Source organism: Balaenoptera ricei, chromosome 1, assembly GCF_028023285.1.
Source record: "Balaenoptera ricei isolate mBalRic1 chromosome 1, mBalRic1.hap2, whole genome shotgun sequence".
NCBI classification, from domain to species: Eukaryota; Metazoa; Chordata; class Mammalia; order Artiodactyla; family Balaenopteridae; genus Balaenoptera; species Balaenoptera ricei.
This window is the reverse complement of record NC_082639.1, coordinates 58,539,170-58,552,852: the sequence shown is the minus strand read 5'-3', so window position 1 is coordinate 58,552,852 and position 13,683 is coordinate 58,539,170. Positions and strand designations below refer to the sequence as shown.

The following is a 13,683-nucleotide window of genomic DNA, read 5'->3' as shown; positions in this document are numbered from 1 at the left end:
TTGGCCTTGCTTTCTCCCGATTCCTTCCTTGTGTCTTTGATGTTCAGAGGCCTGCAGTATAGAGTGGCGACAGAGAGGATGACCTTGAGAGTCAGGTGGCCCTGAGTCCCAGCTCTGCTACGTAAATCAGTGTGATCTTCGGCAAGATTTTTTAACCTCTCTGTGCTTCATCTATAAAGCAGAAATGATAAAAGAATTCACCTCTAAGAAGATTAAATGAAATAATTCTTGGAATTTACTTACCTGGCACATACTAAGTACTCAGTAAGTGGTGGTAGTTTTTTGAATTTTATCATCATAACAGTAGCAATAACATCTTCATCACCATCATCATTATTCAAGGACATGTGCCCTGGATGGCAGGTAAAATCTACTAATCAAAGATAGCAGACAAAGACTTCGAAGGGTTAGCAAGTTTAAAAGCATCTGCTTTTAGAGGCAGAGCTCTGTTGAGGTTTTGAGAGAGAGCTGTTCTCTTTCTTTTTCACTCTGCTGATTCTGAGCCTACACATACTTGTCTTAGAAAGGAATATCACTGTCACTTCATTGTCTCTTCCCTATCCCAAAGCATGTCTTCCACCGTTCTGTGCAGCCCTCCCTCATCTGTCCGTCTTATTTTCCATCCCCCCAGGCCAGCAACTTGTTCCTTTCGCTCTGTGTTCTCGGAACTGGACGGGAGCAGGGCAGGACAGGCAGGCAGCCGGTCACAGGTTCAACTACCCTTGGCCTCACTGCCTGCGAGCTTTGTTTGGGGTAGGGGTTAGGACTACACCTTGTGAATTCTGGGGGGATACAATTCAGCTGGTTACACTGGGAGAGCTAGTTTACTTTCCCACCCTGCACTAGCGAGGTACAGCAGGAGGAGGGGAGAACGTCAGGGCCTGCGGGTGCTCGGAGGACTTCCCATGGGCTGTGATCAGGGGATGCAGCTACTAAATGCTCAGCAGGAGTGTCCTCTATGTTTACTACACTCACATGCTTATTTTATCTGATGCCTTAACAGTCCTTGGAGATAGAAAAGTATTATTATCCCCATTTTTCCCATGAGAAAGCGGAGGCTGAGATAGGCTACAGGTCCCGCGCAGGGCGCCAAAGGTAGGAAGGGGCGGGGACAGGGATGAGTCCAAGTCCCCTGGCCTAATCCTTGAGCATGTCCCAGGAACTAAATATCCGAGGCACAGTGTAAAGGCTGTGCCACAAGTTCAAATAGAGGGGCTGGCAGGCATGCCTCTACTCAGATCCAGCCCACCTGTGTAAGATTTTCTGATTTTTCTTTTTAAGGAGAAATCTCTTCAAGTGTTGACAATTAAAGTTAAAACACACACACAATTTGATTGGTATCTTGTTTTAGAATAAAATATTAGTGATACATATGAGAGCTCTCAAAAAAAAAAAAACACGCATTCTCTCTCTCTCACTCTCTCACTCTCTCTCTCTCTCTCTCTCTCTCTCTCTCTCTCTCTCTCTCTCACTCTCACTCTCTCTCACTCTCTCTCTCTCACACACACACACACACACACACACACAATTTAGTTAACCCTCTGTGGGACCCAACCAAACACATCTGCAGTCTGGATTCAGCCTGCAGGCTCTGATAGAAAATAATAAGTGTTCATGAAAATAGAAAACCAGTTCCTGGGGGGCCTGACTGTCCACTCCCTGAACTCCTTCCAAGACCCTATCAGTAGATGTTGCTACCTGATCACATTACCTTGAAACTCTTCTTTTACTGTCTGAATTTTTCCCTTGTTTCCCACTGAACACGTGGTTTTCATCTTATTAACAAGCCTAGGGGCCCAGCACTTAAACGGCTGTGTGTTCCAGGTGCATTAGTGCTAGGTGCTCCTGTTTGTCCTCCCAACAAGCCTGTGAGATAGATTGCCGTCCCCTTTAGCAGATGAGGAGCAGAGAGCTGGGGTAAGATATTGATAGTTGAAGGCAGGATCAGAGGGTAAGTGGTAGCCTGCTGTCTTTTTTTTTTTTTTTTTTTTTTGCATCCTGCTCTTTTATTACAGCCACAAGGGGTGTGTTTGCTCAGAAAGTTGGCTTCACTCCAGTGATTCAGTTAATGGCCAGGCCATGATGACTTGTGATTCAGATCCTGGGGCTTCCTGGTGCCTTCCTCCCAGAGTGTACTCTGTGACACACTTTCCATCCCCACCCTCCTCTCCCTGCTTCAGGCCCCTCTAGACAAAGATTAGAATGCCCACATTTCCCTAATGTGACACCTTGTTCCTAGGAATTTCTAGGAAGCTGAGAATTCAGATGAATAATAGCATTAAAACCAATGCAAAGTATTTGAATAGCTAAATACTACTTATGTTTATTCAAATCTCTCGGCCACATGTAAAAGTGGAAACAAGGCTGCAGAAGCAATAGCCAGAGTTTTATCAAACCTGGGTGTCTGCACAGGCCGGCACAGGCCTGGGCCCTTCTGGGTGGGTTATCCAGTGATGCCAGAAGTTGACCTCAGTCCTTGCCTAATAGCCACAGTGAGAACATTCTCACTTAGCTTATGGATATGAGAGGGGAGACCTGTCTTCCAGGGCACTAGACAGACAAGCAGATGCCTTCTGCACCAGAAGGGGTGTTGCACAAACGTAAAGCCATCAGCAAGGCCACAACTCTAGGTCATGGAGTGTCAAGGTCGCCCTTGATGAGAACCACATTGTAGACTGTTCAGTGATGTCCAGAGTATTTGCGAATCAAATTAATTGGAATTGCATCCTTTCCTTGATACAATAGGAAGTGTGGCTTCTGGGGTGGAGAGGCTTAAAAGCTAGTTCAAGGCTGTGAGCTGGATTAACTTGGAGCAAGTTTTTCTAATTTTGGTTGCCTCATCTATAAAACGAGGATGAAAAAGTAATATACCTTTCAGGCTGAGAGTGAGGCTTCACAGATGAATGCAGATGACAGTATGTGTGTGCTCTAAGGTTCTATACATCGGGTGCTGTTTGTCTTGGAAGCTATTTTTGGAGTAAGAATAAAGCAAGTTTTTTATCCAAGTAGTAGCACAGACAAACAGCCAGACACCCGTGCATTGAGGGAAGACCAAAGACACCCTCTGAGGGTGCAGAGATGCTCAGAGATGTTTGTGTCCCAGCCTCTCGGTCTGGTTCTGCCCCAGCCCAGCCGTTGAGGCAATGCAGAGCAGCTGCAAGTGAGGAGGACGTCCTCAGCGAGACCTCCTGCTCCTGTAAACACCACCCACCGCTCAGACATCAAGCAGCCGTGACCCTGCTTTCATACACGAGAGGCAGCTCAGCCCACCGAGTTCCTTGCGGAGGCTCCTTAGGTTAAAATGACATAATTTTGATTTGACTTATGGTAAAGAAATTATGTTCTTTACCAGTGGCCCAGTGTACAACTTTTTCTAGAGGGATCCCCAGCAGAAGGGAGCAGGAAGCTATCTGAGGGATAGGGAGAGGGCTGTCTGTGAAGGAGCAGGTCAGAACACAGATGTCAGAAGTGGGGAGAGCTGTAAGAGCCCCAAGCTGGCAAGCATGAACTGTGAACCACTGGCTGTTTATAATCGTGACTATAATACAGTCAGGAAGTAAGTCGTCCGTGTACCAGATGCAGAGTTTCTCACCAATTTTAGGAGGACCTACCCAAGCATTTTATAACTAAAGCCTAATTGTGGACTATTTGCTTACAGCCGTGTGGGTGGGAGGAGCCATGGCTGACCCAGTCCTGATACGTGTGTGAAATGTTCTGCAGTTACAGGAAAACTTGCCCAGGCCTTGGAAACTTTATGCCCTAGAGGTTGAGAAGAAGAGACTGCTTGGCGTTATTTTCCTGCAAAGGGAACATTTAGAAAGTCCTAAGGGTGCAGCCTGGAAACCACAGGCAACTCAGAAAGGGTGTCACGTTCGCACTCTGAAGGCTGGGGGCCAATCCTCAGAACCGGTGCCAGCTGGCAGGGGAGCCCAGTTTAACGTGCTACAGGGAACAAAACGAGGACCAGCGCGCTGTGAATCAGGGCACTTCAAACTGTTCGCAGAAAGGCTGCCTGCTGCCTTAGACCCATTTCAAAGGCTCTGTTAACAGGTGCTTGCTGGGAGCACAGAAGGGCTGGGCCAGACCGCTGGGTGTGTGCAAAGTCACCGGGAGGAGACCCTCAGCCTCTCCTTTGGGTGGGGCAGGATGAGTGCCCCAGGAATCTGAGGAAGAGGCAGCTTGTCGGGAAGTGTGTTGTAACCAGGTCGCCCAAGGCAAGGCCACCGTGCCCTGCCTCACGAAGGCTCCTCCCAGGTTCCTGCACGGCTTGGGCTCCCTTATGCTAGGGGAATCCTTAGTGGGCTGTTTCCAGCCATTCTATTCTGCCCTGACACCAGAGTGTAGCAGAATCGCCTGGGGCCCATGCCCATAGCACCCCCAGACCAGTCGGTCAAAACGCTTGGAGGCCCATTGTCCGGGGGGAGGCAGACAGGTGCACAGGGGATTCCCATTCATTGTTCTGGGTGTGACCCCCAAGGATAAATACAATAGCAGCTGCTGTGTATGGCGTGCCTTGGTCCTATGCTAAACGCTGCATGTGCACCAGTGAATTGAATCCTCAAAAACAATAGTATCCCTATATTACAAATGAGAAAACATGGGCTCATAGAGGTTAAGTAACTGGAAGAGGTAGGGTCCAAACCAGGAACATGAAGCTTGCTAAATTAGGCTGGATTTCAAAGTTCTGCACGCAGTTAAAAGCACAGTTTTATTTGGGCATTTGACCCAAAGCTGCCTCTGACTTCAGAAGGTACAAGCCCTACCCAAGTCCTTGAACTCAGCCATCGGAAGCATTCTGAGTGCGGTAGAACTCCGGTGGACCCCGCAGGAGCTGTGGGTTGCTGTTTTCGGCAGCCTTGTCTAGTGTAAGCCTTTATGGCAGATATGCCTTGTGCACCTGCAGCCCCTCCAGAAGGTTGAGTCAGCCTGCGTTTGCTGCTGGCGCCACGGTGCCCTCAGACTTTGCTGAGCCCTTGCATAGCGCCGGCGAGGCACACCTACTGTCCACCTGCTCTGACTCATAAAACTGCCGGCTCTGCCAGCTCTGCGATGTCTTCCAATGCCACCGCGCCAAGAGAGAACTTAGCCATATATGGCAGGGGCACCAGGCAATGCTTTTCCCCAGCCTGCCTTCCCCTTGGACTGTGCCATTGGGCAACTAGACCGGTCGAAGCTCAAGGTCCGGGATGTTTCCTTTGCTTTTCACCGGGAGAGAGAGGCAGGGGGCAGGCCCACAAACATGTGATGGGGGTGTGGGATTAGCCAGTGCCCTGGCCCCCAGGATGAAGCCAGAGAGGTCAAAGGGGTGGGGCAAGGGGGGAGGTGCTGATGTAGTTCCATTAAATATTTCAGGCTTGAGGCTGTATCCCATGTGACTTTTGCTGTGGATCTGTCATTGAGAGTCTTTCAGCTGAAAGGTTCCCACTTTTTCCTGAATAAAGGCTTCCTTATCGGCCTAACATTCTCCAAACGACTGCAAATCTTGATAGCACCTAAAAATGCACCCTTTGTGCAGACTTCTCCAGAAGCACTCTCTTCTGCCCTTTTCTGTTGCCAGGATTTGTATCAGTGTAATAGTTGGGTAAGAGAGCCAAAACGAAATGAAATCAAACCTCCTATTAACGTACAGGGCAGTAATGTTAACCTGCACGTGGAACATGGCCCACGTTGGCTGGAGGCCTGGTAACTACCACAGATGTTTGTGTTTGTTTCCCCTTAGAAAACGCTACTTTATGCTGTATAAGGGGCGCATGGATTAAACTACTGGTACTGGGTTTCTGCAGACGAAAGATTCACGAAGGTGCTCAAAAGGATTACAAGCTTAGAAACTGAGGTCGCCCCTCCCATTGCTGAGGGGCTTTGTGGTAGCAGCCTCCAAGAGGCTGTGGTGACCGGGAGTGCATCCTTTTCCCCCTCAAAGCATTATGAATGTCTAAGCAACTTAAAGATGACTGTTCTTCACCTTTGAAAAAAAAAGTTCTCTTCAGATTTCAGGTGAAACCGTAACTGAAGATGTCGAGCAAGACGGCCAGCACCAACAACATCGCCCAGGCGAGAAGGACTGTGCAGCAGTTGAGAATGGAAGCCTCCATCGAAAGAATAAAGGTAAGAGCCTTGAGTGGGTCAGACGTGTGTTCTGACCGGCTCCCTCTGCCCTCCCAAGGCTGGGCCACATTTCTGAGAAGGTGGGATGCCATGTAATTGGACCAGGTGCCAGGATTTTCCCCGAGCCAGCTGAGAGTCTCCGAATCTTCACTCTCATTTCAACATAGCGCTGGCGAGCCAGAGTGTCTGAGTGAGGCTGTGTGGACGGAAAACCTAAAGCCCGTGACAGGATTTCCTGGGGACCTGCCTTCCCTGAGCGCACATGGTCGAGCCCTCTGTCACTGGGTTCTCCCTCGGGACAGGGGTTCCAGGTGGACTTTATAAACACCCTCGTCCTCCCTCTGGAATGTATGAAGTGTTCTAGCGTTATCGGTGCAGCCAAGGTGGCCTCGTATAACAAGTCAACAACCAGGTGTCCTTTTTAGGAGAAGGTGGGTTTTTCAGTGTGCGCGGACTTTGACGACCACAGTCTGCAACCCAGGGTAAGTATCGCTAGCCTTAGTTGTGATCTGGAGGAAACCAGAAGGCAGTTGTTGGGTCACCTGACTTTGAAGTCTTTTTTCCCCCAGACCCCCAGAGAGGCCTAGGCGGTGAGTGCCTTGGAATGTTGTGAGTAATGGCCGTTTCCTAGATACTGAAGCAGTCACCTGATAAATTCCTCTGGGCCTAGAGATAGTCACCTGTCTTCAAAACAGGAGGCTGCCTGTGCCCCTGGCCTGAGGACACTGATCTGATTATCCTAATGGGTCTCCCACCCAGACTTCTGAACAGGGTGTGGTATTTCCATTTTTAACTCATGCCACAGTAAGGTACTGCATCTTCCCATGCTGGCTTTGTCCCTCTTTTTATTCCCCCAAGCCCAATCTTTAACAGTAAATCTTCAAGCTCTACTAGAATTTGGCTCTAGTCTGAGTTTTGGCTCCGAGCCCATAATTCAGTTCTTTAACTCTGTTCTGCATTCTAATCGATTTGTTATTGGATAGAAACTAAGATACAACCTTCCTTTGAATCACAGACACTTTTCTTTTTCCCCCTCCCCCACCAACTTTTTATTTTGAGAAATTTCAAACCTGTGGAAGAGTCGTAACAACAAACACCCATATACTGTTTACCAAGATTCACCAATTAATTAGCATTTTACCGCACTTGTTTTCTCTGTCTCTACACACACATACTCACAAAACTGACAAAATTTTTTCTTTAAATTTGTTGAAAGTTATTTGCAAACATTGTGACGCTTCACCCCTAATACTTCACCATCTGTCACCTAAGTAAGTATAAGGGCATTCTTCTACGTAAACACAGTACAATGATTAATTCAGGATCAGCTGCTAATAGTATCTCACACGTAGTCCAGTTTCGAAGATTCCAGGCCACTCACTTCTCAGAATGGCCCTCACTTTAGATGGGATTGTTTGCTGACGATCAAATTCAGGCTAAAAGAAGTTTGGGCAGAAATACTAGCTGGCTGGTGGCGAGTCGTCTGCCCTCACTCCAAGAGACATCTGATGTCAGTTTGATCACTTGGTTAAGGAAGGCCTTATCTGCCAGATTTCTCCATTTAGAAGTACTTTTCCCTCTTTAAGTAAGTAACAATCTGGGAGTGATACTTCTTTGGTTATCCTATTCTCCAACAGTCTTCCACCCAGTGGGTTAGCATTCAAATACCTTTCAAGTTTGTAAATTTTTAAAAAAAATTTTTTTTATTGAAGCATAGTTGATTTACAATTTTGTGCCAATCTCTGCTCTACAGCGAAGTGACTCAGTGATACACATATAGACATTCTTTTTTTATATATTCTTTTCCATTATGGTTTATCACAGGATACTGAATACAGTCCCCTGTGCTATACAGTAGGACCTTGTCGTTTATCCAGCCTATATAGAGTAGTTTACATCTACCAACCCCAAACTCTCAGTCCATCCCTCTCCCTCCCCGCTCCCCCTTGACAACCACAAGTCTGTTCCCTATGTCTATGAGTCTGTTTGTTTTGTAGATAGGTTCATTTGTGCCATATTTTAGATTCCACATATAAGTGATATCATATGGTATGTGTCTGTCTGACTTACTTCACTTAGTGTGATCATCTCTCGTTGTATCCTGTAAATATTTCCTTTGTTTGCTTTGGTCTGTCTACACACCAGGTTTCAAAAGCATCAGCGGACCTCATGTCCTACTGCGAGGAACATGCGAGGAATGACCCTCTGCTGATGGGGATACCAACTTCAGAAAACCCTTTCAAGGATAAAAAGACCTGCATCATCTTATAGAGGAGTAGTGAAGTGGTTCCTCCCCTCTTCTCAACAAAGCAAACGATGAGCAGCTCCTTGAAAAAATTTACCTTCGGCTTATTCGGTAACCACTGCTAATAACTAAAATGCTCTTAACTTGGCATCATGGACTCGGAAGTCTTTGTTTTCCAAGTTGTCCTTTCTCTAAAATGCCCTTTAGTGAATTAATACAGAATAACAATCTTGTTTTCCATTTGTTAACTCTGGTGTCATATTGGGTTACTGCTGAAGGAAAGTTGGTCTGGCCTTTTAAAAAAACAAATATGTGAATGATCCAGTTAAGACCTAAATTACCTAAGGACTCTTCTCGATTAAAATGCCAAGAATAACTTGTCCTAAAGCCTTTCTATCATAGTATGTTCTTAATAGGGTTATGCCAATCTGTACAGTATATGTGGGTGAGGAGTGTTTTGTGTATATATATATGTGTTTGTATATACACATCTCAAAGCTTATTTCCCTATTAAAATGTCTCTCTCTCCAGACCATCAGTTCAACTCCAGAAGAAGTTATACCTTTATCTTGAGCTGTGTGGGGGTAGAATTAAATTCTTTTCTTATAGTCATTGTACAAAAAGTAAAGAACACCCTAAAGACTGCATTCATTGTAATTGAGTAATGAAGTCATCTCTCTCCTCTTGAAATCTTGCTGACCTCTTAGGCTACAGTAAACTGTGCCAATTAAAATTTAAAAACTGAACGAAAAGCCCTTTTATGATATGAGTATTAATTCACCAAGGGCTTTCGGGCTTCAGTGATCCTGCATCTAGAAAAGGGGAGGAGGCCCTTGGGGAGTACCCTGGGCAGCTGTGCCCCGGGGCTCACGTTCTCTGGAGCAGGGGTAGACAGACACCTCTGAAATTTCCACTCGAACGCTGGGAGCGAGACAGAGCATCCGTGAGCCCGGCCAAGAGAGGAGCAGGAATGCGTGAAAAACAGCTGCTCTCCTTGGCCCAACTTTGTGATTTAGCTCACTTTCTCTGCCTGCCCTCCATCTTTCCTCTGCCACCAGAACATGTCCTCAGAGGTCATGTTCACCTCCCAGCCCCAAGTGGGCAGATCATGATGGGGAAGAAACATACATACAAAAAGAACGTAAAGGTATCAGACACTTACTTAAGCTCTTTTCAAATATCTGCAGCGTCAGCGTCATCCCTAGCTTGTCCTCACACCATCTGAGAGAGGCTGGGATTCAGTGGTTCGCTACCTGGGCCCACGGTTCCAGCAGCTGGGTGTTGTTGGGCTCCTTGATTTTCCTCTGGGCATGATGGCGCTGCCACACATCCTCAGAATTTCCAGTGGGGATGCCAAAAGAAGGCATCTCCTGTGGCCAGAGGGTATGTTAACTTTATCAAAGAGAGGAAGAGAGGGTCTTTTTAAATGCTTGTTTGTGGGCCCAAACCATACACTAGACCTTTGATATTTTAATTCAGCTTCAGTTCATTAAAAACAACTACTAATGAACGATTTAAAATATTCTCAAAAAGGATTCCTCCCCAAGAAGGAATTAATTACAACGGTTTTCCCTAGTTCTGTACAGTCTCGCCCTGCAGTGCAAGCCCCTTTTAAAATCTAATGTCTGAACTTTGAGTATTATGCTAATTGTGGGTGAACAAATGCAGTACTGTTTCCAAACTGCTCAAATATATTCCGTATTTCCCCAAGTCACCTGCCTGTTCAGCATCGTGAACGGCCCTCACTCTTCCAGGACCATGTGGAAATCACGCCACCACTGTTACCCTCTTGTCATCTACCCTTAGTTCTGCAAAACGCCCAGTTTCCAAGTAAATTATAGGCACCTGTTGGAGAGAGAACGGTTTTTCCTTTCAAAAGGTGATATTTGAAATGTACATTAATATGACAACTTTACATTTACAGCTTCACTTAATGAGACATTCTTTTTTTTAATAAGTATATTTTTCTACTGATAGTTTCAGAACACTAATCTTATTTTCACTCTGATTTTTACCATGTTTCTTTAAATATTTATAATGTAGCTTGTTACAAAATATTTTCATGAAATTACTTTTATTATACTGCTATGTACACATTTTTGGTAGCAGGCATAGTTTATTCTTTAGTACTAAAACATGTTCTTTTACCTAACAGAAAACAAGTATGGTTTGCTATATATTTGTTAACATGCCTGTAGTGGTAAGGAATGGACTTGAGGTCCCAGGAGATTTCATTTTTATTTTTGCTGGCCAGATATCATAAAGGCTACAAGTATGAAAATCATGTAACTTCCTAACCAGGTGTAGGGTATGTTTAAGAAAAGTGATATCAAATCCTTTGATGCTGGACCCAAGGGGGAGAAAAATTGTAGCTAAATGTTGATTTACTTATAACTAGACATCTGTGTGAGAAAAATATAATATATGTATACATATATGTAATATGCAGAAGTCACTTTTATTTATCAGGCTTTATTCTACTTGTAAAGCCACAGTTTAACTATTCGGCAGCAACTGGTTTTTGATGATGACAGACAAATGCCCAGTGTGTGTTACTTTTTCCAACTACCACTATAATGACACACCTAATCACTTATGTGCATGCAACTTCTTGCCTTCATATCTATGAAGCTATTTAAATATGTTCACTATACTTTGTCTTTAGTGCTGCTTCTGTTAACAGTGATCTCTTTTTCCATTCTTATATCTTCATTAGTGCATCATAAATCTGTCCAATTGAGGCCTCAGGACCATGGCAAGATATGCTAGACAGAATTTCATGACCCCAAAGTATTTTACAGAAACACTTTTTTTTAAATAGAGAAACACTTTCTATACCAGGTGGTTCACAAGCTATAGGTTTTTTTCTAAATAAGAATCAGGTTTTTACATTTCTTTACCTTATTATTAAAATGAAAAGTGCCATACTTACCCTTTAAAGGAAAGACCTGATTTGCTTTCTCTCTATCGGGACTACTTTTGTGCTTTACTAATCTTTCAACTATCAGAAAAAAAAATTATACCAACAATTTAGTAATTTTGAGGCATAAGTTAGTTTAGGTAGTGCAGGATGTGCCAAACTTTCCCTTCAGATTCCTTCTTCTCAGTCAGTTTGCACCTAAGAGAGTGTCATCTGAGTGATAACTCTGAATTTTAACAGCTATGTAGTCCCAAGAAGTAAATCATAGTACATGTCAGTCCTTTCTCAATAAACGTAATACCAGAGTGTGTTAGGACTTGTATTGACTTTTTATGGTAGATCTGTTAATAGGAACAAAATACATTGAATCAAGTAGAATTATCTGTATGTTAAATTAACACTTACCTAGAGCTGGGTGGCCTGGATCGTTCGTTGTCTAGCCAATCCTGTGTCCCTGTGTTGTGTGACTTTGAACAAGGCACTCCATCTCTCTGGGCCTCCATTTCACCATCTGTAAAATGGGCCTTGAAGTAGATGATGGCTGAGATCCCCCTGTTCCATCCAGCAGCCTACTACCCCTCTACTGGTCCTGCCAACATGTTGGTGCTATATGCTGCTTCAAATATAGAACTCGTTTGTCTATTGTGTGTGCTCATTTAATAGCTTATGAAAGGCCTTTTTGTTATATGGCTTTTTTTCCCTAGTTTTATGGACTTGATTACTGTAATAATGTCTTGTTTATAGCCATGTAACTATAAACATACATTCTCTTGATGTCTCAGTAAATTTGCATTTGATATATAGTTGATGGGATTGTTGTTTTATAACATCCTTTGACTACTCATCTGTCCAGCATCTTATTAACCTAAACATTGTGATCATTGTTTGGAAATCTGTTCTGCGGAAAGAATAAAAGCATTTACTTCATAGCTAACGTGTTCACAGATTTGAAAGAAGTTTCATTAAAGCACCGTTGCTCTCTTTACTGGATCAGTGCCTCATTGAATCTTCCTACTGTATTTTGCTCAATAAATTAACAGAAGACCAATTCTCTTCCCCTTTTCCTGCATTCATTCAGTTAACATTTTCTGAGCACCTGCTGAGAGCCAGGTATGGAACTCAGGCTCTGATTACACTCAGATGAATAAGGTTCACACCAGTCCGTAAGAAGCTCACAGTCTAGGGCAAGGAAGGGTGGGAATAACCAATATATAAACTAATAATTACAGTACCGTGTGCAAAGTGCCTGAGCTCAGGTGAACACACAGTGCTGTGAGAGCCCAGAGGAAGGAGGGCTACCTCCATATCAGCAAAGTCAGAGAAGGCTTCCAAGGGAGGTGGTGTTTGAACTCGGTCTTGAGAGACGAAGAAACCCCGTATGCGTTGGAATGAAGTCTTGGGAGGGAATGACAGGAGGAGGAGAAAAGTGAGCTCAAAGCTAGTGTGCAGAGCGCCTCCCATACCACTTACCCTGCAAGCAACAGGAAGGCAGTGGAAGTTGTTAAGGAGGAGTGGCGTAGTGATTCACTATGTGTGGAAGGCTCTTTCCCATCCTGAGACCCGGCTGTGACCATAGAAACAAACAGACAACAAATGGAAAGGTCATCAGACTTGAAGACTCATATTCAGTGTTTGCTGAAGGGACCCTGCCTCCTGCCCAGTCTCTTCCTCCAGAGCTGGGATTCCCACAGAGATGAAGGGAGGGACAACGTCATCCAGAAAGCCGGGGAGAAGGCAGCCAACAAGGTTATGGGCTGGGCAAGCTAAAGAGATGGCCCCTGCTTCCGAGGACCAGCACTCGCACACTACAAAGGGTAGGGGCAAAAGATAGATAGCCACTCAGCCCTTCCTAGGAAAGGACTGAAGAATTTAGACACGTTGATCATGAAAAATAGGCAGCAACTGACCACCTCTTTCATTGGCTCAGACCAAATTACCAGAAGTTCCTGTGACTTTCAATGGAAGACGATTGTATTGGGGGTGGTAGATGGGACTTGGGTAGGGATAAGGGAATGGAGGACAATGAAGCTGAAATGGGTAGACTAAGTAAGTAAACGTGGCAGATGAAATGGTATGCAACCTTAATGGTATGAACAAAGAACTCAAGCCTGCTGGTAACGTGGGAGCTAAATGTGGAGATGCAGGTCCAGCTCTCCTGGACACGCGCTGTGACCAGCTTCTCATTGGCAAGGGTCTGTTACACATATACATATGGACATTTCACCATAAGCCTTCTTACTTGGGGCTAGGTAGACAGTCTTTTGAGTCCCTATGTCTAGATTTACAGACTTTGGGCTCACGGCTCTGACTCTGTAGAACCTGTCCTGCCGTCAGCTCTAAGCCATCTTTGCACAACCTGGCATGACTATTGCCTTTAGCTTGCTTTCAGAGCATGGCCCTGCTTGCTACTCTA

General features: G+C 44.9%; 1 protein-coding gene across 2 annotated transcripts in view; it reads left to right on the top strand.

The window, feature by feature from the left end:
* GNG12 (G protein subunit gamma 12) overlaps positions 1-12,260 on the top strand; it is a 122,715-nt gene extending 110,455 nt beyond the window's left edge. For both annotated transcript variants that reach the window (XM_059924343.1, XM_059924344.1), the window contains exons 3-4: positions 5,988-6,105; positions 8,251-12,260. In XM_059924343.1, coding sequence (XP_059780326.1) covers positions 6,013-6,105; positions 8,251-8,376 — 219 coding nt within the window. In that variant the 5' untranslated portion in view covers positions 5,988-6,012 and the 3' untranslated portion in view covers positions 8,377-12,260. The remainder of the gene's footprint in view (positions 1-5,987; positions 6,106-8,250) is intronic.
* The last annotated feature ends 1,423 nt before the right edge of the window (positions 12,261-13,683 follow it).